The sequence below is a fragment of the Cibotium barometz genome, chromosome 48 (assembly GCF_041138505.1).
Source record: "Cibotium barometz isolate CiBa-2024 chromosome 48, ASM4113850v1, whole genome shotgun sequence".
Taxonomy (NCBI): Eukaryota; Viridiplantae; Streptophyta; class Polypodiopsida; order Cyatheales; family Cibotiaceae; genus Cibotium; species Cibotium barometz.
This window is the reverse complement of record NC_141093.1, coordinates 24179928-24207093: the sequence shown is the minus strand read 5'-3', so window position 1 is coordinate 24207093 and position 27166 is coordinate 24179928. Positions and strand designations below refer to the sequence as shown.

The 27166-nt window shown below is 47.5% G+C and overlaps 1 protein-coding gene across 1 annotated transcript; it reads left to right on the top strand.

Annotated features, from left to right (window-relative positions):
* The first annotated feature begins 20 nt into the window (after positions 1-20).
* LOC147610986 (coiled-coil domain-containing protein 39-like) lies at positions 21-27166 on the top strand. The gene is made up of 6 exons (XM_086785232.1): positions 21-110; positions 9450-9622; positions 9733-9879; positions 25868-26059; positions 26261-26448; positions 26574-27166. The coding sequence occupies exons 1-6, from the start codon at positions 44-46 to the stop codon at positions 26902-26904; spliced, it is 1098 nt and encodes a 365-aa protein (XP_086641358.1). The 5' UTR covers positions 21-43; the 3' UTR covers positions 26905-27166.

Below are 27166 nucleotides of genomic sequence, written 5' to 3'. Positions count from 1 at the left end.
AACCTGCAATTTACAGTTGATGGTGAAAGAAAAAGAAGAGAAGATGCTGGCACGTGATTTGCTGCAAATGGAAGTTAACAAATTACAAGGCATCTTGAATCTCAAAACAGGTTTTGTTTCTTGATGTATTTCCAGATTCTTGCAAGTGTAAAACTGCATAGCAATACACCATGGACAATTAATCAGTACAAAACCAGCAGCATGATGCCATACTCTTTCATGTTGTCTATAAAACTCTTTCCCGTAAAAATCAGCCAGAGCTTCCAAACCACCAATCCTCAAGACAAGGTGGGGAACCAGAAGAATCTCACAACAAACACTTTCTTTTTTACCATTTGACAAGGTGCCAGTTATTGCCACTGTACATCTAGATTGCTAGGCTGTGAGATTCCAAAGCAAAATAAGGTGACCCAAGAGGAGAAGGAAATACTATGTTAATGTGAACAATAACTGTATGCGCATCATTGTGTAGCTTTAGGGGGCTAATCACAAATTATTTCTGGTATGGGCAAGGTACTAGCATGAAGCCAGTTTCTTGGGAGTGTATCATTCTTCCAATGCTGCAGGGTGGTTTTGGCATCTTAGAGCAAGGTGTTCAATGCAGAGTAGTGCTAGCAAAGTTTGTGATTAGGGATCATCATCCAGGAAACTGTTGGCTGGCGGATGTGTGGGCAAGAGAGCCATGGCCAGAGAGAGAAGGAAGAGAGAGAGTACAAGATAAGACATGGTAGCTTGGACACAATCGGAGTTAAGTGTGGGAACAGTCTTTTAGCCAAGGAAAAACACATACTGACTGGGTGACGACCCAGGCAGACGACCCTTATTGACTCAAACACACATAGAAACATGCAAAATATTTTTAGAGAAAAATCCCCCCTCGATGTCGGTGATGTCCCCCTTTTGCGGCGTCGGCGCCAAGCACTGGATGCTTGACAAATCGTTTTAGGCCCGACGGCAAAGGCTGAGAACCCGGGAGACTCTCAATGTATCGGTGAAGGCTTCAATTGGACAAGGGCGGGCTCAGCTTAAAAAAGCCCCAAATTTTATGGCTTCACATGTAAGACCTGTGGTACTAGAGGAGAAGAAGATGCCATGATCCCATTCCCGCATAAATATCACACGCTTCACCTGTGCAGAACGAGAGGGCCCCTGAATGCGAGCCCAAGTAGCCATAAGAGTGTGGATGATATCACCCCGTATAGTACTAATGCACTGAGACCCAAAAATCTAGACACCCTCAATAGCCTCCGTGCATCTAGCTCTCCAGATTTGCCATGCTGTAAGATTGGCAATAATCTCCCAACTGGTGTCAATCCTCTATCTAGGGGGTGTATAATCAGAGTGAGGAACATCCTGCAATAAACCATGCTGGGCAATACCTCTACGAATGAAAAAAACAGAATCTGTACCACTGCCCTCATAAAAAAGTTGCGGACCGGACTGGGAGAGCCAAGCAACTGCCCCCCAAGTCACATGCATGGCTCGGCCACTCAATTTGCCCATAAGTTGGGCTACAGGACCCCAAATCTATTGTGCAATGCTGCATCCCCATAGACAATGTTGTACGGACCGCACATCTAGGACAGGAAGGTGCTACACCGAAAACTAATCTCCACTGATTGGTGGGGAGACCACCATGTAAGAATAACCAAAAGAAATGAGAGATCTGGCGCCAAAGTCTATGCCAATATCTGCGTTGTATCACTGGAGAAATATCATAGCTCTCCCAATGAGGCTTGAGAGTAGGGATCCTATGCATCTGTCGAGTGAGGAGAAGCTTGACATTCCGAACAGTGAAACTGAAAAAAGGAAGGCTTTTCAAAGGATCGAAGGCATCAATCCACTCCCACTCTCCTGGATCCCACTGAAGATATCTGATAGGACTGCCACCAGATAGCCACAAACACCAAGAGCCATGAGTCACTATCTGAGGAGAAGGGTCAATGAACCAGTGCTTCTCCGAGAGACCAACAATCCTCACTGGACTAAGCCTAGTATTTGGTATAATCTCCTCCATACTACATCTCCTCAATCTCCCACCAGGCATGATAGAATAAATGAGGAAATCTGTATCCTCTTGGCCTGGGAGAGCAATGACCTGTAGAGTTATGCCTATCCTCGAAAAAACTCCCAGCCAACTCGGATGATAGTCTCCGTGAAAGGTCCCAGAAAGCCACTCATGCGGAATAGCTACATCAATCTGATAAATACGAATGCGAGAGCCCCTAAGATGCTGAGTGGATGTAACTCTCCGATCCTCCGGAAGACTCTTAAAGGTCTTCCAAGCAAGAACTGTGTATGCGCATCTCTCCCATCTTGACCATTGCATATAACAAGATGCACCAAGTGGCCGACCAACCTTATCCCTAATGAACTTGTTCCACATAATAGGTTGTCGGTCAGCCTCGTCCAAAGACCTAGGAAGCCTTTGTCGCATTAAATATCTCATGCTTCTCCATGCGTTGACAATGGCTGCAATAAGAGGGGAAGATGGTGCCCTAATATCAGCCTCTGTGAACAAAAAACGTGTGTTGGGCATCCAGTCTCTCCCGATCTTGGGTGTACATCTGGAAATCTGAGACAAGAAAAAATCCTTCCAAGGCTCAGTGCCTGGTAGGAAACCTCTGACCACAAGTTTGCAAAGCAACGCCCTACATTGAACATCTGGATCGATAATATTCAAGCCCCCCTCTCTTTTGGGCTGAATAATTGTGAGCCAAGCTACCCTGGCACGAGTGTTTGAGGTGCCATCCAAGCTTGACGAGAGAAAATTGCGGATCAATCTCCGCAATTGGCCAATGCACGCACGAGAGAAGCACCAACAAGAGGCAATAAACCAAGCTGAGGCAAGCAAAACCTGATTAGCCACCAAGTTGTGGAGGCTAAATCTAATCTCCTAGAGCTCCAATGGAGGAGCTTCTTCCAGATACTCATAAGTACCGGAGCAAACTGCTATGCAGGAGAAATATCAATCCCAACTTGGCATCCCAAATATCTAGCAGGGCATCCTCTGCTGATCCAAGTAAAACCAAGCTCTGCACCCCAATCAACTCTCGGTGAATCACTAACCCAAAAACCAACAGATTTGTGCCAATTAATGAGTGCCCCTGCTGCCAAATAGAACTCCTCTAGTGCTACCCGGAAGGAACATAAGCATATATGTGAAGCCTCCAAAAACAGGGCTTTGTCATCTGCTAACTCAGAGTCAACCAACTCCTCATGACTACGAAGAGGCAACCTCAATCTTGAAATACCAGCAGTGGAGCGGAGAAAGATACTCATGGCCTCTGCAACTATGATATATAATAAAGGGGCTAATGGGCAACCCTGTCGTACTGAGCGAGAAATCTGAAACCGCTCTCCTCTATCACCACAAGCAAGAACTCTACCGTGGGCATCACGATACATGCATGAAACTCCCTTGATCCATCTTTGAGAGAAGCCCATATGACTAAGGGTACCCTCAAAAAAGTCCCAATCCACTCTATCATAGGCCTTCACAAAATTCAAGAGCAGAATTGCTAAGGGCTGATTGCTCGCTTTAGCCCATTCGACGGCCTCCCAAAACGAAAATGTTATCAAAGATGCTCCTGCCATGTAAGAATCCATTCTGGGTATCATGAATAACATCCTGCAAAATTGGCTGCAACCTAATGCTCAGTGCCTTAGCAAGAATCTTATAGGTAGTCCCAAGTAAGGTGATAGGTCTCCACTGGCCAATCAATGTCTTATCCCCACTCTTAGGAATAAGATAAATAAGCCCCTCAGTGAGAGAAGAAGGCATAGAACCTGTGTCCCACATCTCCTGCAAAGCCGATGTTATCTCAGCCCCAATCTCATCCCAAAAAGTAGTGAAAAAAACAGGGGAGAGGCCATCCTCCCCTGGACACTTACCATGAGGTAAGGCATGAAGAGCATGATTGAACTCCTGCATAGAAAAAGGGGCATCCAGATCGGCACACATCTCCTCGGTGATCAAATGTGGCAATGCATTCCAAGCCTTCCTCTGTGTCCTATGTCACAGATCAGAATGCGGCTCAGCACTAAGAAGCTGGCAATAGAAATCGGTGGCAATCTGTCTAACCATAAGAGGATCTGAGTGAAGAGTGCCATGTGAATCCTGCAATCACCTGACACTATCTTTGGCATGAGATGGGCCGTGAGAAGCAAAGAAATGCTTGTTACATCTGCCACCCATCTGTGTCCAAAAGGATTCCTGGGCATGGAAACGGTACTCCGTGCGCTGCTCAAGAGAGTGATGAAGTTCTGCTCTAATAGTACATACAGAATCTGCAACCCATTGAGCATGAGGATGTTTCTCGTGCTCTTTCTGCAAGGCAGCCAATCTACGTCTAATAGCCCTTTCTAAGTCCAAGGCCTCTTGCCTCTTAGACAGGGCACATGTGTGATAAAAGTCACTAATATCACAGAGAGCAGAGGCCACGCTTTGAGAGGCCTGTAAGAAGCATGAGATCTCCAAATATCAAGCATACGACGTGATAGTTCTGCATCTAAAAACAAATGATTAGGGATGCGTACATGGGGTGCTAATCCATGGCAATTCGGATCTCTAATACATAATACCACTGGGCAATGATCCGATTTGGAGGTGGCTGTAGCAATCAAAGTATGTCCACCTCTGTCAAGCACCCAATCATCCACATAAAATCTGTCTAACCATGCATAGATACATCCTACATCTCTTCTCCTGTTAGACCATGAATAAAGAAGAGTGGATGGACTTCTCAAAATGTCATCCTCATGCCAACAATCTCTACGATGAATGGAGAGTATAAACCTCTCCCAAGACGCTCTTTCAAGAGGGTGCACCAAGCCCTCATGTCCACCTCTTTTATCCGTTGGCATCTCAACCATGTTAAAATCCCCACCAATAATCCAATGGTCGGCAAGAGGCATCAATGTAGTGAGAGATTTCCAAAAGTCAATCCTCTTACCCCTATGGTTAGGAGCATATTGTTAAGAATACCAATGCGTGTAGTACCCTGCATAAGAAGGATCCAATGCGCTCTCGTAGGCAAAATGACACCATGTCCAATGATGCAAGGCAAGATCAAAGCTGAAACAGAGATACAAACACCACCCTTGGTACCAACAGCTAGTGACCAAAAGGTGTGTCCCGAGAGAAGCTTGCCTGATCTCCCACACTGACTAGCATCCAGTTTATGCTCTTGCAAGAGCAATATATCCATAGGTCCACCTGTGACTGCACAATGAAGCTGGGTTTTTACAATTTGTTTCCCTCGACGTGGGAAAAAATCCCCAAGACCCCGAATGTTCCAAGAGACAATCCTCACAGAGACTCAGAGTAGGAACGACCAGATCTCGTGGTCGACGAAGGACCCCCTTTAGAGGCGGAAGTACGTCTCGCATAGGTAAGGGAGGGAAAATATGACGATGTAAACCTTACCTCTCTCTCCCACTCCGGGGAAAAGCCAGGGCTAGTCCTCAGAACTGGAGAGGTACTATGACAATGCGAATGTGCAACATCATCCTCAAGGGTGCAATTACCTGTAATTGTAATGCAGCATCCTCCTATGAGGGATCCAGATCATGTGCCTGCAAGGCCTCATCCTCCAAAAAAGGATCAACATCCTATAAGGCAAAAGGTGCATAGGGGTTAGGGTGCTCCACAGGGGGTGTGGGTGAAGGGGCAGGTACGGGGGTCCGAGGGTGCCTGACATCCCTAACCACAACCCAACGCTGTGTGGTCTCCTGTGGCAAAGGAGCAGCTGGAGTCTCGGCATCTGCAGAAGGCCTCTGATGGGCAGGACCACGCCGCCTCCTAGCATGGCCCCTCGATATGGGACAATCTCTAGCAATGTGACCCTGTCAACGACAAATCCGACAGTGGTCAGGTCTGCGTGCAATCTCCATCCTCTGGCGGAAATGAGATCTGTCGGGTCTCTGAAGCATAACATGATCATCAATAATCGATGGATCAGGAACAAGCACAAGGACCCGGGGTACACCATCAAGAGTGGCGGTAACGGCTGCGGAAGCTGAGGCAGGAGAGCTCGGGAGGATTGGTACCTCTAGAACCTGGCCAAAGGATGCCCCTATGGAAGCTAAAAGCTTCCAATAGGACCGAGGAAGAGCAGGGAACCGTAGTGAGACCGGGGTAAGGCGCTGATCCTCCACCACTGGATCAAAGCCCACCTGGTACTGAAAGAAGAAAATCTTCCTAGGACCAAGAGGAAAGGGGCTGCTAGCCAAAGCCTGAGAAGTAGCTTCTGAAGAATGAAAGTCCACGTGGAAGAAGCCTCGACCGAGTAAACGAGTATCTTGAAAGTGCACAATCAGCTCCGAAGGGAGAGCTGCTAGAAGCCATTCACGGGCCTGTGATGAACGAGAGGGGTGGGATCCATAAACTCTCGCAACCGGACCTCAAGGTCAATGTCGTGCTGAAGAGAGGTGAGCTCGTCTTGTGAAAAATTGATGATTCTCCCGGCCAGTGGAGGGTGATGAGAGATTGGTTGCGGTAGAAAAAGCCATAAGACCAATCAAGAAAAGTGGGCGGCCGACTTGAATCGAGATAAAATAGCTGCTGGGAAAACGGGAGCAGAGGAAGGGGGGCAAAGGTGGGGAGCAACTGGGGAAGCAAGGGCAAAGGGGTAGTCGGGGGCAGCAGAGGGGTGGGCGGGGAGTGAAGAAGGCAGGGGGCGGGCAGCAAAGGGGGAGGCGGGGCAGCAAAAGGGGGGCTGGCGGGGGCAGCAAAAAGGGGCAGGCGAAGGGCAGCAGAGGGGCTGACAGGGGCAGCTGAAGGGCAGGCGGGGCAGCAAAAGGGGGGCTGGCGGGGGCAGCAAATGGGGCAGGCGAAGGCAGACAGGGGGCAGTAGAGGGGCTAGCGGGGGCAGCTGAAGGGCAGGCGGGGACTGAAAGGCTAGCGAAGGGCAGAAGTTGGGCAGGCGAAGGGGGGTTGCGAAGGCAGCAGTTGGGCAGGCGAAGGCAGCAGAGGCAGGTGGGAGCAGCAAAGAAGTAGGCGGAAGCAACAAAGGGCAGGCGGGGGCAGCAGCGAAGGTCTCCAATCTACACAGAATCGAATTGCCATGAACAACCTTTTTAAAGCTCTAAGGCTTTTTAAACCTTAAGGTTTTAAAGCTCTAAGGCTTTATAACCTTAAGGACCAATATTGATCTTTAACCCTCTCTCTTTAAAAAAATGGGCTCTTGAAAAGTTACGGGCTCACAAGTACAGGTTGATGTGTGGGCACAAGTGTCGGTGTGGATGCGTCCTCTTGATGTGACGGGCTGTGCGTTGAGGAGTTTCCCCCTTCTTCTTCACTGCCAGGCTTGATTCCCCCTTCTTGGTTGGCATCGCGGTTAGATGGCCAAAGACAGGCTCGGATTTCATTTGCACCGCTTGGCTTTGGCTTCGTCTTTGATGGGCTTCACCCTAGTCACAAGAAACGTTTCGAGGTTTTTTTCGTTTCGAGGTTTTTCGCCTTTTTTTTCAAAAGGTTTCGTCCCTCGGCTAAGAAACCATGAGGTTTTGAAAAATCAATAATTTCATAAAGTATAAATTCTTCAAGAACTTAAAGTAGCCATCTAAAAACATAGTGTAATGATGAAAAAATGGTGTCTTCTCACACATCTTAGGGAACCATCTTTATTTTGGTGAGGCATTATGGCACTTTTGCTTGATTAGATGCAACAAGTGGTTCAATCAAGGACTCTTAAGAAATTGAAGAAGAGAACGTAGAAATTGGGAAAGATTTAAGACATTGAAGGATGGTTTACGAAGAAAATGGGGAAAGAAGAGAGGAGAAGAAGAGAAAAGGAGAAGAAAAGCAAGGCAGAAGAAGAGGAGAGAAGGAGAGAGGAAGAAGAAGAAGAGAAAGGAAGAAAAGAGAGAAGAAGAAAATGAAGGAAGGAGGAGTAGATGTTGAAGTAGTACAAGATGGAAAAGGAAAGGAGGGAGGCAAGAGAAGAAAAGGGAAGGAAGGTGATGAGGAGGATATGGAAGAAAAACAAAAGTTAAAAAAATCCCCAAAAATTAGGGGGAGAAAAAAAAACGAAACCGAAATTTGGGCGAAACTTCCGTATTGGAGAGGTTTCGAGGTTTTTTAGAAATGTTTTGAATAGAAACAGGTTTTTTTGTTGCTATGGGCTTCACCACGTCGGCTAAACAGCCCATGTGCTACCACTTAGGCAGCACCCAACGATCTACACAGGCGGCGAGGATGAGATCATGCGAGCTCTTCCGTATTTGTTGTCCTCTCCTTTGTCAAGCAAGAGAAGCAGTCTTTTCGTGTGACCAGAGTGACGGCTTTGTCTTCCTCCTCCTTCGTCTCTTCTTCTGCTTTGTTTTGCTGTTGTAGACAAACACAGGCAGCAAGAACTCTTGCTCTGATACCAATGTTGGCTCAAGAGCTATGGCGGATGTGCGCGCAACAGAGCCATGGCTAGAGAGAGAAGGAAGAGAGAGAGTACAAGATAGGACATGGTAGCCTGGGCAGAAAGTACATTGCTTGATTTCTTGATTGCTTGATTGATTGATTTGTGAGTACATTGGTGCCCCTTTTATGGGCTGAAAGTACAACCTCTTCTTTGACCTTATTAAATGAGGTGTGACATCACTACTTACCTCAAGGGAAGATTCCTAGGCTAAGAGACTGTTCCCACACTTAACTCCGATTTCCCAACAGAGACCAGCCATGAACTTTTTCTAGCTAACGATTTCATGTGGTGCAGTCCTACATTTGGACTTTGGTGTAGCTTGGAGACCAGTTCTAGAGGGATGAAGGAAAAGCATACATCAAAATTCAGGTCTCCATTTATTGAATCCATTGGTATGCCCAGCGTAAGGTGGGGTGTGGATTGAGACAGATTGCCGATTGCCCAGGGAACGTTTTATAGAATCCCTAATGGGAGTGATTGCATCTTTTACGATCAAGGACACTTCCTCTAAATTGAAGTCTCGGAAGAATTACGCCTTAAATATTGACTCAACAGAGATGGACAGGTTCAGCCATTGGATTGTAGGGGACTTTGTCACACGACGTGCTTTCTTGTTCACAATTGTCATTTTGCAAGTTATGGGTCTGTCCTCTAAAATCACAGCTCTCTTTGCAAGTAAGGATTGGATGGGATATGGCAGAGTGGCCTCTTGTCTAATGTCCATGGGTGACCAGACATTGAAACTTTGGATTTATGGAGGAGGGCCCATCCAAGATTTATAGTGGTTCACAAGCTAGTGGGGGAATAACGATTGATAAAGACCATACCTTCAATTTTTTTTGGTTGAGGAATTCTCCATTTTTTTGTTTTGTCAAGGACTTCACATTTGCAAGGTTTCAGTAAATGAACTAGTATATCGTCGTAATTTTATTTTATTTAAGGAGATAAACACCTCAACTTTGGGAGAGGACAAAGTAAAATGTTCCAAATATACTGACATCAAAACCCTGTTGCTTTGATTTACAAATGAAGACGCGGTCTTTGGAATGGAAGATATGAGAAAAAGGCTCAAGATGAGCACAGAGGAGAGAAAAGAAGAGATAGAAGCTAGATTTAAAAGACAACGCAGAGAGCTGAAGTCGCTCCAGCAAGATCTTCATTGCCTTTCTCTTAGAAAAAGAAGACTTTATCTTTATTGTGAAAAGGTGAGATAAATTTAACTGCACGATTCCATCTTGTCATGACATGATAATTACTGGTGGGATTCATGTAGCTTTACTACACAAGATCTTTTATATATATATAAAACTTGCAGCTGCAAGCAAAATATGAGGCACTGTTAAAGAGAACAAAATTAGAAGATGGCCATAATCGTTCACCTCAGCACTTTGTAGTAAAGGCAGCAAAGGAAAGAGATATTATGCAGCAAGAAGGATATCAACTTGAGCAGCGGGTGCAACAGGTACACTTTTGACTACTGTTCAATAACTTGAGAGACGAGAAAGAAACTAAATTTAGAAAGTAGGCGCAAACACATGAAAACTAAGTAAGCAAGAAATCTTAAAAAGGGGGGAATATCGCAGCTAGCTATTTGTAAGCATAAACTGGCTATGTCAAAATGTTTATGGCTATAAGCAACTCTTTCAATAGACAAAAATCTCTTCCTTCCATGTTACCAGAGACATACAATGACTAGCATCTATGCCTACACCCTTGAATTCATGGTGAGCACTTTTGTAGAGAGCCAAACGTTAAGATGTAACTACTCGAAGCCCCTGTAAATGGTGGAGAGATCGAATTAGAGTTTCGACAGAAAACAGGCAAGAAAACGCATTTCGGCACACTTACGAGCAAGCAAGCACAGGTGTCAAGTGCAAGTAAGTCTAGAAGGCAGCCACTCTCCATCGCCTTTGGGCATCTCCTCTTCAACACCTTCGAACATCAGAGCTCTAATCGACTGCATCTACATCAAGTAAAAAGGCGCCATCATCCCCAATCTCCTTGCACAGAACTCGGTTTCTCCATCCTTGCAGCAGTGAAGCAATTTCTACCCGGCTCCATCATGGGCAAGGAGTGCAGATTTGCAGGCAGCCATGCGTTTTTCCAAGATCTACAGCAATCTAACTCTTAAAAGGATGCGCCTGTGTGTGAGAGCTGCTGCTGTAACCTGCAAATGAAAGGCCTGAAGTGCATCCCGCTCCAGTTGGTGCTTCCATCTTCCTTCAGACTTTCCAGAGCTTTCTCAGGGGTCTCGAATAAAACTTCTTCTGCCTCTCCCGCTTCTTTGTCTGCGTCAACATAAGGAAATTTTTTTAGTGTGTTCAAGTCAGCCACCCGCCCTTTGATTGGCATTATGGCTTCTGCCCAAGTGGATCATCCTTCACCCCCCACCGGCCGAGAGAACAATTCTTTTTTCTGAAGATGAGCTTAGGTTGAGATCTCCCACCTTTTGGTTTGAGATCTCCATTTGTATGATTTTATATTACTTAAGAGAAGTCTCTATTGTGAGAAAAAAAAAGATGTAACTACTCCATCCAGTGGCCTCTAGCCTGAGTGGTGACGCCTTGGCTTGCCAATGCACAGGTGGAAGGTTCAAACCCTAGCACGTACATATAATCAATTCCTCAGGAAAAAAAGTGATGTAACTATTTCTCTTTGGATCACATTTTCACTTTTGAGGGAGGCACATGTGAGGGTTGAGAAAGTCTATTGCTATTTCCTAGATTTTCCAAAGACCTTTATTTGTGGCATTTTCTCTCGCAATTTACTTTCCAGATTGAGCATGTGCCAGGCAAAGAGAATGTGATTGTTGATGCCTTTAGAAGAAGACCGCACGTACGGTTCATTGAGACTAGCAATTTTTGTCCATGATGGGGATGTATGCAAGATTTGGGTTTCGAAGCACCATGGAGTAAATGTATGCAAGGTATTGCTCCAGGTTATGATGGGTGGTTGTCCTACAAGGACAACTTCTGTGTGGTCGAGGGCAGTGATTTCCGTAAGGTGCTTATGTAGCCCACGATGTTCCCGTTTCAGGGCACTATGAGCATGTGTGGTCCTTTCAAGTCTCAAAAGACAAAAAAAGCCAGCCAACAAGCTTCATTTTCTACCAATTCTTGCGCTACTGTAATAAGATATTTCTATAGATTTTGGGGTTGGATCGCCAAAGAGTTGAAGGTTCTAGAGTGACTGTAATTTGAGAAGTGTGGAAGAGACACACCTCAACTTTGTGAGTTAGATGCGGATGCTCAAGAGGCGGTGAGGCTTTTCATCGGCAAAGATTAAGTGCTATTGTTAGGGGCATCAGACCCTCTGGGAGGAGTTTTTGCCATTGGTGGAGCATGCCATCAATGATACATTCCAAAATTCAACGAGGAAGACTCCCGATGGGGTGGTTGGTGATTTGGTCGTGTATGGGATGACCCGAGCTCTGGATACTTCCATGGGACTTTTTTTTCCTGGGAAAAAGATCCTTCTATTAGTTACTGAAAAACAGCCACAAAGGGCTAGATACAACCACGAAGGGCTAGATACAAACTCGCCTCATATATGGGGCGGGAATCACATGATCATAAAGGGAAGAGACCCTTCTCCTCCAGCTGACCACTCTGTGAGGAGAAGGCTATCTCATATAAGAAGGGGGGGGGGGGGGGGGGGCGGTGGAGGAACACATAGGTGGTCTATAGTGCCAAGTGGGGTCACCGCCTCTGTCTGTGAGAAAAGGGCCAGGGCTCCATAGCCTCAAGAAAGCTTCCTGCCGCTTCCTCATGGCGGTCAGAACCTCCCTAAAATTTCCCCTAGAACCTCCCTCAAGTTTTAATAGGCCAAACGTGGGACTGCTCAAAGTTGCTGGTTGTTGGTGGTTGATTGTTAAGTGGTCTTCCTCTTTTTTGTGTGTACTCATGATGCAAGGAGTCTATTTTATCATACTTTCATAAGGAGATGTTTGGGTGTTTTTGGTGTACTCTTGTGTGCTCTATTGTGCATGGATTTAAGTGTTCTTAAGTGGTGTTCCTTTAGTATTGTGTTACATGCCTGTGGTGTATTCCTCTGGTTAGTCGTGTGTATGTGACTAGTGGAGAGAGGCTCCTAAGGGTAAACCGCTCTACAGTAGAACCCCCTTGTCCTGTGACGTGATTGGTGTTCCTACTTAGTGTACTTGGGCAACCGAGTCTGCCATGGTGAATGTGGTCTACGCAAACCATTGGCAGAAAAGTCCACTCCTCTGCCAACTTCTACATGCACTAGGCATAATCAGGCGCATGGTTCTCCGGATTACGTGCCGGTAATGTTTCAGGAGATTTATGTAGGGTGCTTTGACATGAATCCCACGATGTTCCCGTTTCACAGCACAGCGAGTATGTGCCGTTGTGTCAAGTTTGTCAAAACCCCAAGCCAGACACAAAAAAACCAGTGAGCAAGCTTCATCCCTATGCCAATTCTTGAGCTGCCATAAGAAGATATTTCTATGCATTTTGTGGTTGGATTGCCAAAGAGTTGAAGGTTCTAGATTGATTGTAGTTTTACAATTGGGGATTATTTGAGTAAGGGGACACACCTTGATCACAAAACATTGAATTGCGAGCTGCGTGGCTTATAGAACTATCCTTACTCTCTATTTCTAATAGCACCGGCCTTGGATATATATTCTTGCCCTTCTGCTGAGCCAATTGTTGCATCCCAGGCTTGGGACCATCTCGATTTTGAGGGTCATGGCTATCTGAACCACATCCGAAAGACTCTTGGGCTGAAGTGCACAAAAAAACGCGTGCAATAAAAACTTCAAGCCATACACAAATGTGTCCACCTGTTCTGATGGTTGAATGGACTTTTGGAGAGTGAGCAAACATGTTTGCGAAGCAGGCCAGGGAGTCAATCACTTGCTCACCCAATTCTACCATTTCTTCCACAGCCCACGCGGATAGTCAATGGTAGTGAACTCCTTCAAGACCGCCCAATGTAGTCATCCCACGTCTGAACTGTATGGTGCTTCAAGTAGTCCTCCCACCATAACACAAGGAAGCACGGATCGAATTTGTTCAGGCAATGTGCTATTGGAACCAATCCAAACCATCCACTGCCTCCAAAGTAATGGTCATCTCTCAAGCCCAATTGGTGATTCTCACCATCCATCTTCCCTTTCAACTTGGGAGGATTTAGCAGCATCTAAGTCTGCTTGGCTGGGGTGCCAACACCAATTCAGTGAAGGAAGGTTGCTATGGTGACGTCGAACAGGAACTTGGTGGAGACTGATCTGGCAAGGGGGGGTCTGTTGGCAGTGCCCATCCGAATTGCAATTGTGTTGTGAATGATGGCTCTTGTACTGGCCTTTTGATGATCGGAGCAGTCTCGAGACCAGAAATGGCGATTGAAATGTCGTTCACTGTGATGCTGGGAGTGATGATTTGTAACATGGACTTGCTTGGTAGAAGCATTTTAATGATAAGATGTTGAATGCTTGCTGAAAACTAATTGGATCTTCTCCGGGATGGCTTGAGAACTTGATGGCATGTGTGCAGCTGGTGGCTTTGCCTTCGTGAGGAGGGCACCTGTCGCATGGCCATCATAACATCCAGGTGGTGCTGCCACTCTTGCGACACCGGTCTTCTTCGGCTACTCACTTTGTTTCAAGAGAAGCCTTCAAGAGAAGCATTCATGCCGATGCACTTCTTCCAGGGCTTTTTGCTGAATGGACACCTCAAGTTGCATCCTATCCATAGATGGGGTAGGAGTCACCCAGTACTGGGGTGTGCTCCCGGAACCTGAAAACCAACCATACAGACCTGTTTCTTCAAAACTTTCTCCTATCAAAGCCAAAGCTCTGATACCAATATAACATGCACTTGCTTTGTGGAAGCATTTTAATGATAAGATACTGATGCTTAATACTTGCTTGAAACTGAATTGATAGACATGGCACATAGAACTCCAGATTGGGTGGCTGCTAATAAGGCTGCTGACAATGGAGACCTGCAACGTGTATGAAAGAAATGGCTGCCGTCCACATGCTGTGAAGAGAGAACACCTGTGTTTGGACTGTATTGGGGCTGAGATGGCGGGCTGATTGGAGGTGCCTGCAATGGTGCATTTTGCTATCTGCTGCTGGCCGCCTTCTGGCCTGCACAGCCTCCTTTTTGTGCTTGAAGATGATGATGATGATCTCTATGCTCCCCTTTATGAAAGCGCTTGAATGTTCATCTGCCTCCTCCTGCTTGGGCTGAACACTCTGCTCACAGAATGCAAAATATGATCCACGCTTATGGCTGGGCTGCCTATATATAGGGCTAGGCAAGGCTAGGGTTGACAGAAATCCATGTTCACACCACTTTATTGTAGGCACCCTCCTTTGGCACTTCCACATGTCCACAATCCCAAAGTGTCCAGACTAAAAGGTAACCAAAGACCCAACAAGGTGTTAACACTTGACTTGAGATTTGCGCGTGACTTGGACAAGAGATTGACAATGACTTGGGCTTCCCTTGAGCACCTGACCAATGGTCTAATAAGTGCCCAACTGGCCTATACAACATTATACATCTTGCAAAGATGGTTTACAAAGACTTGTGCCCTAGCCATGACCGACATCACCCTAACTTAGATGGCCCCCTCGTCCCACTTGCGCCTACCCCCTGCAGTGCCCACCCCCCCCTCCTTTCTCTCGGCTTACGGCCTACCACCCCTCTCCCCCCTCGATTTTATTTTCACCTGTGACCCCCTCCCCTGCACTGCCCCCCGACAGCAGAGTCCGGGACGACTCTGCTGTTGGAGAGCGGCAAACCGTTGGCCCACACTAGGGCCGTCAGCCGACTACAAGAACTGAGCGTCGACGCCGTGCGCGCCAGGCTGGCAAAGTGTAGGAGGATTTGGTTCTATCAGAGAATCGTTTGGAGCATTTATTGCAGCACCCACCCATCAGCGATGGGCCCCCAACAGTCACTGTGAGGGTCCCTCCGGCCCCTTCAATATGGTAGCGGTTATCCTGCTGAGACTCCTCTTCAGGTTCTCAGTTTCCCTCTTTTTTTTTTTTTTTTCCAGAAAGAGACTGCTATTAAGTATGAGAAAAACATACAACAATCACAACTATAAGCCGGAAGAGAATACAATCACCCCAATATGTAAGGTGATTTTAACCACTGAGGAGCATCATGATGCCATGTAAGACCTGTGGTACTAGAGGAAAAGAAGATGCCATGGTCCCATTCCCGCATAAATATCACACGCTTCGCCTGCGCAGAACGAGAGGGCCCCTGAATGCGAGCCCAAGTAGCCATAAGAGTGTGGATGATATCACCCCATATAGTACTAATGCACTAAGACCCAAAAATCTGGACACCCTCAATAGCCTCCGTGCATCTAGCTCTCCGGATCTGCCATGCTGTAATACTGGCAATAATCTCCCAACTGGTGTCAATCCTCTGTCTAGGGGGTGTATAATCAGAGTGAGGAACATCCTGCAATAAACCATGCTGGGCAATACCTCTACGAATGAAAAAAACAGAATCTATACCACTGCCCTCATAAAAAAGTTGCGGACCGGCGGACTGGGAGAGCCAAGCAATTGACCCCCAAGTCACATGCATGGCTCGGCCACTCAATTTGCCCATAAGTTGGGCTGCAGGATCCCAAATCTGTTGTGCAATGCTGCACCCCCATAGACAATGTTGTACGGACTCAGAATCTGCTGCACAGCTAGGACAGGAAGGTGCTACACCGAAACTGATCTCCATTGATTGGTGGGGAGACCACCATGTAAGAATAACCAAAAGAAACGAGAGATCTGGCTCCTTGTAAATGAGTGCCAAAGTCTATGCCAATATCTGTGCTGTATCACCGGAGAAATATCATAGCTCTCCCAATGAGGCCTGAGAGTAGGAATCCTATGCATCTGTCGAGTGAGGAGAAGCCTGGCATTCCGAACAGTGAAACTGAAAAAAGGAAGGCTTTTCAAAGGATCGAAGGCATCAATCCACTCCCACTCTCCTGGATCCCATTGAAGGTATCTGATAGGACTGCCACCATATAGCCACAAACACCAAGAGCCATGAGTCACTATCTGAGGAGAAGGGTCAATGAACCAGTGCTTCCCCGAGCGACCAACAATCCTCACTGGACTAAGCCTAGTGTTTGGTATGATCTCCTACATACTACATCTCCTCAATCTCCCACCAGGCATGATAGAATACATAAGGAAATCTGTATCCTCTTGGCCTGGCAGAGCACTGACCTGCAGAGGTATGCCTATCCTCGAAAAAACTCCTAGCCAACTCGGATGATAGTCTCGGTGAAAGGTCCCAGAAAGCCACTCATGCGGAATAGCTGCATCAATCTGATCAATACGAATGCGAGAGCCCCTAAGATGCTCGGTGGATGCAACACTCCGATCCTTCGGAAGACTCTTAAAGGTCTTCCAAGCAAGAACTGTGTATGTGCATCTCTCCCATCCTGACCATTGCATATAACGAAATGCACCAAGTGGCCGACCAGCCTCATCCCTAATGAACTCGTTCCACTTAATAGGTTGTCGGTCAGCCTCGTCCAAAGACCTAGGAAGCATTTGTCGCATAAAATATCTCATGCTTCTCCATGCTCTAACAATGGCTGCAATAAGAGGGGAAGGTGGTGCCCTAATATCAGCCTCTGTGAACAAAAAACGTGTGTTGGGCATCCACTCTCTCCCGACCCTGGGTGTACATCTGGAAATCTGAGACAAGAAAAAATCCTTCCAAGGCTCAGTGCCTGGTAGGAAACCTCTGACCACAAGTTTACAAAGCAATGCCCTGCATTGAACATCCGGATCGATAATATTCAAGCGCCCCTCTCTTTTGGGCTGAATAATTGTGAGCCAAGCTACCCTGGCACGAGTGTCTGAGGTGCCATCCAAGCCCGACCAGAGAAAATATCTCCGCAATTGGCCAATGCACGCACAAGAGAAGCACCAACAAGAGGCAATAAACCAAGCTGAGGCAAGCAAAACCTGATTAGCCACCAAAGCTCTGGAGGCTAAATCTAATCTCCTGGAGGTCCAATGGAGGAGCTTCTTTTGGATACTCATAAGTACCGGAGCAAACTACTGTGCAGGAGAAATATCAATCCCAACTTGGCATCCCAAATATCTAGCAGTACATCCTCTGCTGATCCAAGTAAAACCAAGCTCTGCACCCCAATCAATTCTCGGTGAATCACTAACCCAAAAACCAACAGATTTGTGCCAATTACTGAGTGCCCCTGCTGCCAAACAGAACTCCTCTAGTGCTACCCAAAAGGAACATAAGCATATATGTGAAGCCCCCAAAAACAGGGCTGTGTCATCAGCTAACTCAGAGTCAACCAGCTCCTCATGACTACGAAGAGGCAGCCTCAATCCTGAAATACCAGCAGTGGAGCGGAGAAAGATGCTCATAGCCTCTGCAACTATGATATATAATAAAGGGGCTAATGGGCAGCCCTGTCGTACTGAGCCAGAAATCTGAAACTGCTCTTCTCTATCACCGCAAGCAAGAACTCTACTGTGGGCATCACGATACATGCATGAAACTCCCTTGATCCATCTCTGAGAGAAGCCCATATGACTAAGAGTACCCTCAAGAAAGTCCCAATCCACTCTATCATAGGCCTTCTCAAAATCCAAGAGCAGAATGGCTAAGGGCTGATTGCTCGCTTTAGCCCATTCAACGGCCTCCCAAAACGAGAAAATGTTATCAAAGATGCTCCTGCCGTGTAAGAATCCATTCTGGGTATCATGAATAACATCCTGCAAAATTGGCTGCAATCTGATGCTCACTGCCTTAGCAAGAATCTTATAGGCAGTCCCAAGTAAGGTGATAGGTCTCCACTGGCCAATCAATGTCTTATCCCCACTCTTAGGAATAAGATAAAGAAGCCCCTCAGTGAGAGAAGAAGGCATAGAACCTGTGTCCCACATCTCCTGCAAAGCCGATGTTATCTCAGCCCCAATCTCATCCCAAAAAATAGTGAAAAAAACAGGGGAGAGGCCATCCTCCCCTGGACACTTTCCATGAGGTAAGGCATGAAGAGCATAGGGGCATCCAGATCGGCACACATCTCCTCGGTGATCAAATGCGGCAATGCATTCCAAACCTTCCTCTGTGCCCTGTGTCTCAGATCAGAATGCGGCTCAGCACTAAGAAGCTGGCAATAGAAATCGGTGGCAATCTGTCTAACCATAAGAGGATCTGAGTGAAGAGTGCCATGTGAATCGTGCAACTGCCTGACACTATCTCTGGCATGAGATAGTGGGCCATGAGAAGCAAAGAAATGTTTGTTACATCTGCCACCCATCTGTGTCCAAAAGGATTCCTGGGCATGGAAACGATACTCCGCGCGCTGCTCAAGAGAGTGATGAAGTTCTGCTCTAATAGTACATAAAGAATCTGCAACCCATTGAGCATGAGGATGTTTCTCGTGCTCTTTCTGCAAGGCAGCCAATCTACGTCTAATAGCCCTTTCTAAGTCCAAAAGGCCTCTTGCCTCTTAGACAGGGCACATGTGTGATAAAAGTCGCTAATATCACAGAGAGCAGAGGCCAGGCTTTGAGAGGCCTGTAAGAAGTCATGAGATCTCCAAATATCAAGCATACGACGCAATAGTTCTGCATCTGAAAACAAATGATCAGGGATGCCTACATGGGGTGCTAATCCATGGCAATTCGGATCTCTAATACATAAAACCACTGGGCAATGATCCGATTTGGAGGTGCCTGTAGCAATCAAAGTATGTCCACCTCTGTCAAGCACCCAATCATCCACATAAAATCTGTCTAACCGTGCATAGATACATCCTACATCTCTTCTCCTGTTAGATAATGAATAAAAAAGAGTGGATGGACTCCTCAAAATGTCATCCTCATGCCAACAATCTCTACCATGAATGGAGAGTATAAACCTGTCCGAAGACTCTCTTTCAAGAAAAGTCCCCACCAATAATCCAATGGTCGGCAAGAGGCATCAATGTAGTGAGAGATTTCCAAAAGGCAATCCTCTTACCTCTATGGTTAGGAGCATAGAGGTTGAGAATACCAATGCGTGTAGTACCCTGCATAAGAAGGATCCAATGCGCTCTCGCAGGCAAAATGACACCATGTCCAATGATGCAAGGCAAGATCAAAGCTGAAACAGAGATACAAACACCACCCTTGGTACCAACAGCTGGTGACCAAAAGGTGTGTCCCGAGAGAAGCTTGCTTGATCTCCCACACTGACTAGCATCCAGTTTATGCTCTTGCAAGAGCAATATATCCATAGGTCCACCTGTGACTGCACAATGAAGCTAGGTTTTTACAATTTGTTTCGGTCGACGCGGGAAAAAACCCCCAAGACCCTGAATGTTCCAAGAGACAATCCTCATAAAGACTCAGAGTAGGAACGACCAGATCTCGTGGTCGACGAAGGACCCCCTTTAGAGGCGGACGTACGTCTCGCATAGGTAAGGGAGGGAAAATCTGACGATGTAAACGTTACCTCTCTCTCCCACTCCGGGGAAAAGCCAGGGCTAGTCCTCAGAACTGGAGAGGTACCATGACAATGCGAATGTGCAACATCATCCTCAAGGGTGCAATCATCCTGTAACTGTAATGCAGCATCCTCCTGTGAGGGATCCAGATCATGTGCCTGCAAGGCCTCATCCTCCAAAAAAGGATCAACATCCTGTGAGGCAAGAGCTGCATAGGGGTTAGGGTGTTTCACAGGGAGTGTGGGTGAAGGGGCAGGTACGGGGGTCCAGGTGTGCCTGCCATCCCTAACCATAACCCAACGCTGTGTGGTCTGCTGTGGCAAAGGAGCAGCTGCAGTCTCGGCATTTGCAGAAGGCCTCTGATGGGCAGGACCACGCCGCCTCCTAGCATGGCCCCTCGATTTGGGACAATCTCTAGCAATGTGACCCTGTCGAGGTCTGCCTGTAGTCTCCATCCTCTGGCGGAAATGAGATCCGTCGGGTCTCTGAAGCATAACATGATCATTAGTAATCGATGGATCAGGCTGGCGGAAATGAGATCCGTCGGGTCTCTGAAGCATAACATGATCATTAGTAATCGATGGATCAGGAACAAGCACCGTGGCGGTAACGGCCGCGCAAGCTGAGGCGGGAGAGCTCGGGAGGATTGGTACCTCTAGAACCTGGCCAAAGGATGCCCCTATGGAAGCTAAAAGCTTCCAATAGGATCGAGGAAGAGCAGGGAACCGTAGTGAGACCGGGGTAAGGCGCTGATCCTCCACCACTGGATCAAAGCCCACCTAGTACTGAAAGAAGAAAATCTTCCTAGGACCAAGAGGAAAGGGGCTGCTAGCCAAAGCCTAAGAAGTAGCTTCTGAAGAATGAAAGTCCACCTGGAAGAAGCCTCGACCAAGTAAACGAGTATCCTGAAAGTGCACAATCAGCTCCGAAGGAAGAGCCTTCTTGTTCACAGGCATTCACGGGCCTGTGAACAAGAAGGGTGGGAACCATAAACTCTCGCAACAAGGGTAGTCTGGACCACAAGGTCAATGTCGTGCTGAAGAGAGGTGAGCTCGTCTTGTGAAAAATTGAATATTCTTCCGGCCAGTGGGGGTGATGAGAGATTGGTTGCGGCAGAAAAAGTCATAAGACCAATCAAGAAAAGTGGGCGGCCGACTTGAATCCAGATAAAATAGCTGCTGGGAAAACAGGAGCAGAGGAAGGGGGGCAAAGGTGGGGAGCAGCTGGGGAAGCAAGGGCAAAGGGGCAGGCGGGGGCAGCAGAGGGGCAGGCGGGGCTGAAGAAGGCAGGGGGCGGGCAGCAAAGGGGGAGGCGGGGCAGCAAAAGGGGGTAGGCGAAGGCAGGCGGAGGGCAGCAGAGGGGCTGACGGGGGCAGCTGAAGGGCAGGCGGGGCAGCAAAAGGGGGGCTGGTGGGGGCAGCAAAACGGGCAGGCAAAGGCAGACGGTGGGCAGCAGAGGGGCTAGCGGGGGTAGTTGAAGGGCAGGCGGGGACTGAAAGGCTAGCGAAGGGCAGAAGTTGGGCAGGCGAAGGGGGGTGCGAAGGCAGCAGAAGGGCAGGCGAAGGCAGCAAAGAAACAGGCGGAGGCAACAGAGGGCAAGCGGGGGCAGCAGCGCAGGTTCACGTCACTTCAGCACGTCGTCACTTCAGCAGTGCAGCTCACGTCAATTTCCAATTAGGCCAGCTGGCCCCACTGAATCCCCGGCGAAAACCTCCCAGCACCCACTCTCTTTGATGGATCACTCCCAACCACTCCCATCTCCCATCTCCCTCTTCTCCGCCTCCCCAACCCCCCCTCCTCCTCATCCTCCATCCTTGTCTCCAATTCTTCCTGCAGCAGCCCTCCCTGGCCTGCCTTCTTCCTCTAAGCCCGGTCTTCCCCCTCCATCCACCTCTCCAGAGCACTCCCATGGCCCCCCTTCACCACCCGACCTGGAGCGGAAGCAGCCAATGAGCTCCGTTCTTTGCTTGATTCATCGATTCTCGGAGCCGGTAGATATGACCATCGCCGCTTCCTCGTTGAGGACTCTCTTGCCAGAGTCCCAAGGTGGGCCCCCAGGATCTTGGGGCTGCTGTGGATTACAATTTTTTCCGATGTATTCCGGTGGAAGGAAGTGATATTTTTTAGGAGACAGTGGCTCCCATTCGGATCTGTGTGGTGTTTCATCATTCCAGACCTTCTACGCCAAAGAGTGGCGCGATGATTTTAGTGCAACCCCAAGGACGGAGTGGGATTCAGAGTCGGTGGTTGCCGCCATCCAGGGGCAGGCAGTAGAGCTCTCACACCATCTTCATGATCTACACATCACCGACGTGCTCACCCACCTTTGGCCCCTGGCTGGGATGGAGCTGGGAGGCTCAAGCCATAGAGATTAGGACGGGGAGGTGGTGTCCTCGAGCCTAGAGGTGCTACTTTTTGTGTCCCTTGATATCTCTATTGCAGTACCTCTCCCCCCTCTTACAGATACCTCCATGTGATCAATGGAGTTTAGAGTATGCCTACTCTCGTGCTCGGATAGAGTGGCGACACATGGAGGATAGGATCCGCGCCCACTTGACGCACCTTCGCCCCAGGACTGATTGTGGTTACACCCCATCAAAACCCACGCCCAGGACTCTTTAAGTGGAGGGAAGTTCCGATAGTTCCACCTTCCACAGAGATTGATATGCAGATAGCCTCATGGAACATTCATGGTTTAGGGGGCCTCAGTGCTTTCAGAGGTGAGGCATCCTCATGGGAGAGCTTCACAAAGCTACAGTTTGGGGACCCATTGACATTCTTTTCCTCCAGGAGCACCATCTTTCCGAGGGGTGTACCCGCCCCGCTATGGAAAGATTTTACGAGGCAAGAGCCACACTTTTTGGTCTTCCTCTTTCAGCCCCTCAGGGAGCAGGGAGGAGTTTGTATTTCTATTAGCGAGTGGCTCTTGTCGGCAGACTGGCTGAGGTGTCATAGTCTTTGGGCGAGCGCAGTGGGTTATGATTGGAGAGGACTGCGTGGGCTTCCTCAATATTTATTCCCCGAATGCCGTAGCAGGTAGAGCCATCTTCTGGAGCATAGTCCGTTAGGCCCTTCCTTAGGCTGACTTTTGGTGCATGGGTGGAGACTTTAACATGATCGAGTCGGTAGAGGACAGACTCGGAGGAGGAACGGCTACAGCCTCAAGCGCAAAGTACTTTGCATGGGAGGAGTTGATCCTGGCACTTAGGGGATAGGACCCTTGGCATCTACCAGAATTTGGGCACAGCCCCGGGAGCCTGTGCTTCTCGTGGGCCGATAGGAGGAGCACCCGCCCCAACCTCTCTTGACTTGTCAGGTTCTATGTGGGGGCATGATCGGCATTTGGCGAGCACCACTTTTTGTGATCGCTCTCAGGCTAAGGGCCTCCTAGAATTGGGGTGCGGGGCAGAGATCCTAGCTAGCAAGAAGTCCTTCCAAGGCTCACCACCTAGAAGAAAGCTTCAAACAATCAACTTGCCCAAAAGGGCACGGCTGTGGATGGAGGGGTAGATGCTCAGGCTCCCTCTGCGTCACGGTTGAATGATCTCCATTCGACCTTGTCCCAGACAGGCCTCCCATTGCTACCAGCCCAGAGAAACATGCGGATCAATCATTGAACCTAACCAATACAAGCCTGGGAGAAGGCCTAGCAAGAGGTGATGTACCATATGGTGGCGAGAAGAACCTGGTTCACCACCACAACTCAGCCAACTAAAGAAAGCATAGCTGAACTCCAGTATAGCAGCTTCTTCCGAACACTCAGAAGAAGAGGGGCTAGCTGCTGGTTAGGGGAGATATCAATGCCCACCTGGCATCCAAGATAATGAAGTGGAGTGTCCCTCGGGATCCACTGAAAAGCCACAACTAGACGCCAAGTCAGGGTGGGCGATGAGCCAACCCAAAATCCACATGACTTGTGAAAGTTGATCTGCACTCCGGATGCACGATAGAAGATCTCTATCTTCTCAGTGAATCTCTGGAGGTTCCCCTCGTCCCCAAACAGGTATGTTGCTAGGTCGTCGGCGAACTTGGAATCAAGCAGCTCCTCTTGCGCGTGGATGGGAAGACACAATTCCTAGAGCCCGGTCTCTTGGGCGGAGAGAAAACTACTCATGGTCTTGGCTACAAACAGGAAGAGATAAGGTGCTAGAGGGAAGCCTTGTCGGGCTGATCGAGAAAGCGGAAATCTGTTGCCTGTGGCTCCCTGAATAAGAACTAGGCTGTGTGAAGCCAAGTAGAGTCCCAAAACATCTCGGACCCACTCCTCCAAAAATCCCATCCTGCCCATCGTTCCCTCCAGAGAGCCCCGATCTACTCTGTCATAGGCTTTTTGAAAATCAAGGAGGAGAACGAAAAGATCATGCTAACGCATCGTGGCCCAAGCAGTCGCCTCCCAGAAAGTGAAGATGTTCTCCAGAATGCTCCGATCTTGAACGAAACCTGTTTATGTACTATGTATCAAGTCGGGGAGGAAGGGCTACAATCATCGGCTGGTGGGTGGTCTTGGCCAGAATTTTGTAGGCAGTCCCTAGGAGGCCAAATCTCCAATTTGTCACCACCCTCCTTGAGAATCAAAGGGATCAATCCCTGTGACAACCTCTCCGGCATGGCTTCCATAACCATTATCTCATTGAAGGCGTCTCGGAGGCCGCCTTCCACGAGATCCCAGTGTCTGAGAAATAAGAAGACTGGAAGCCCATCCTCTCCCAGGCATTCGCCCCTAGGTAGTGCCATCATAGCCTCACCAGCTCCTCGGCTGTGAAGGGGGTCAACAAGAAGGTCCGGAGAGCGTGAGGGACCACCTCTCTTGTATGGTGCCAAACCCGCTCATGCGCCTCCAGCACCTGTGAGGATATGGGGGCACCCATGAGAAGAGAGCTAAAGCAATGACTCTCACATTGGGGGGGGGGGGGGGGGGGGGGGGGATTCTGTAACAATGGATCCATTCTAGCCTTGCAACTTGTGGTTGCGGATACCATCTCTCTGCCTGTGTGGGCCTACAATCTCAAAGAAATCCCTAGTGATCCTGTCTCCTGCCTACGTCCAAAGGGAGGCTCTGGCATGGTATGTGAACTCCACCCTCCACTTCTCTATGGATCTGAGCTCTATACAGGCAGCAGCCAACTGACTCTCAATCCACGGGCTATCTAGTGCACTCTCTTGAAGCTATGAAGAGGAACCTATTTCCTCTGAGGAAGCATAGGAAAATAATCATTGGATGCAGGCCATGCAGGATGAGTACAACTCAATAATACAACGCTTGCGGAAAAGTAGCGATTTCCATCAAGGTGGGCTCTCTATCGGAGTATTGATCTTGTGTAACTCAAAGACAGCTGTTTTTACTTGTATTTGTTGTATATTTGGGCTTGGGCTCTGAGAATTAATACAAGTTGGGGTAGATTACTTGGGTATGATTGTGTTTTTACAAGGTTTCACTACACTTCTTTCTCTGTTAGGGCTTTCATAGCCCCAATAGATCTGTGCATGGTTTCAAAAATTTATCATCTAGAATTGAACTTTTGCATGAGCTCAACCCATCTAGTCTTCCAACTACATTCTCGTCATAGTGATGAGGAGAAGAACTTATGGAAAGTAGAGGAGAGCGAGTAGGCAACATGCAACAGGTGGAGAGGAAAAAATACAAAACTAGGATCACATTGTGTCCAGAGGTTTCTAGGGGTTTTGTTTCAGAGATTTGAAAGGTCTCATAAGGGTGAAACAGGATTTTGTGCATCTGCAACCATTGTGTATGTAGACCTGACCCGGAGGATGACCCAGCTTAGCATGGCAAAGATCTACTGTACAACAGCATGCATCTTAACAAGAGCTTTTCAATTTAACAGATTCAAGATCCTCAGTTTGTCTATGTATGTGTATATATATGACATGTATGCATACATTTATGTATGTACATACACTTTCATTCATGTCCTCCAAATACAGACTCTTGATATTGGTTATGCTGTGGTACTCTTCCTTCAGGTGCAGCAGGAGATACAGGCTTTGCAAGCAGCTGTGGAAGATGTAAAAGAGGCGAATGAGCTTTTGCGCCACAGCCACAGGTCACCCAAAATGAAAGAATTAGCAGATGAGCAACTTCACTTAAAATCAGAGCTGGAACATGCCTTGGAAAATTTGCGAGAAAGACAGAAGCTTGAGAAATGCCTGCTGGATGTATGAAAATATATGTGTTTATTAAGGCCTTTTTTTCAAGTAAAAATCTATAAGAAGTTCTTTTTGAATGACAATTGCATGATTTTGAGAAAAGTGAGAAGATCCTCCTTCACATAGCTAATATATGTAAAAAATATGTTTGTGCATGGGCACATATGTGTGTTTGTGATACTAACCTGACCTATTGTCCTACAACTGAAGGATGTGGCAAGATTGGAGTCGTGCCTTCAAAATTTACAGAGTGAGAACAGTACAGTGATGGATTGCTTGAAGGTTCTAGAAGAACAGGCAGAGGTAGCCTATAGAGAAGCAGAAGAGCAAAACCAAAAATACAAGCGGGCAAAGGCTCAACTAAGCAGGCTAGCAAAAGAAATCAAGACTACTCATGGGTACTTTCTGTATTTTGCAGCTGCTTTCCCATGTAGGGTTCAAGGTGGTTGAAGATTTAGCTTGAAAATAAAACACTTTTTTTTTTGGGGGGGGGGTGCTGATGTGGCCTTCTTGACGAAAACAGAGATGACATAGATAAGGTTAACAAAGAGATGCAGCTGGTGGAGTTTGGAGAGACTGCAAAAGATGCCTTGTATAAGCTCAAATCACTGGCAAGTGAGTATCCAAATTATGAAAAGATGATTGAAGACAAGATAACTGAGGCCGGGTTTACAATCCCATATGGTGCATCAAGCATCAGATCAAGCCGGTCCAGTGTGTCGAGCATGTCCAGCCGGGCTTCAAACAGAAGCCTACTTTTAAGGAGAACATTATCAAGTCCGGGATCTACGAGAACCTCAAGAAGTGGGAGTGTTGTAAATTTAGAGTTCAATAGCGAGGATCCTTCATCGTAACGTCTGAGATGTGCAGTTTCTTCACATGAATGTGGGTGTTGTTTTAATGGCTTCAAAGTCTTGCAGATGATTGCAGTCTGATTAATCCTGCAAGTATCCTCACATGTGTGTAGCTGCTACAATGTTCCTGAATTACAAACTCGGATGTGTTCGACATGTTTGAGATTCTAGAAAGTACAATGTTTAAAGCTGATTTAGTTATGATGCTAAAACAAAAACTAAGGCTTGAAGGTGTGTAATCGGTGTTTATTTACTAAGAAGC

Excerpts from the sequence above, each read along its gene's own strand:
- LOC147610986 (XM_086785232.1), top strand. The coding sequence starts at position 44 with ATGCTGGCACGTGATTTGCTGCAAATGGAAGTTAACAAATTACAAGGC. Across the intron at positions 111-9,449 it reads CATCTTGAATCTCAAAACAG|ACGCGGTCTTTGGAATGGAA; the intron begins GTTTTGTTTCTT and ends TTACAAATGAAG. Across the intron at positions 9,880-25,867 it reads TTGAGCAGCGGGTGCAACAG|GTGCAGCAGGAGATACAGGC; the intron begins GTACACTTTTGA and ends CTCTTCCTTCAG.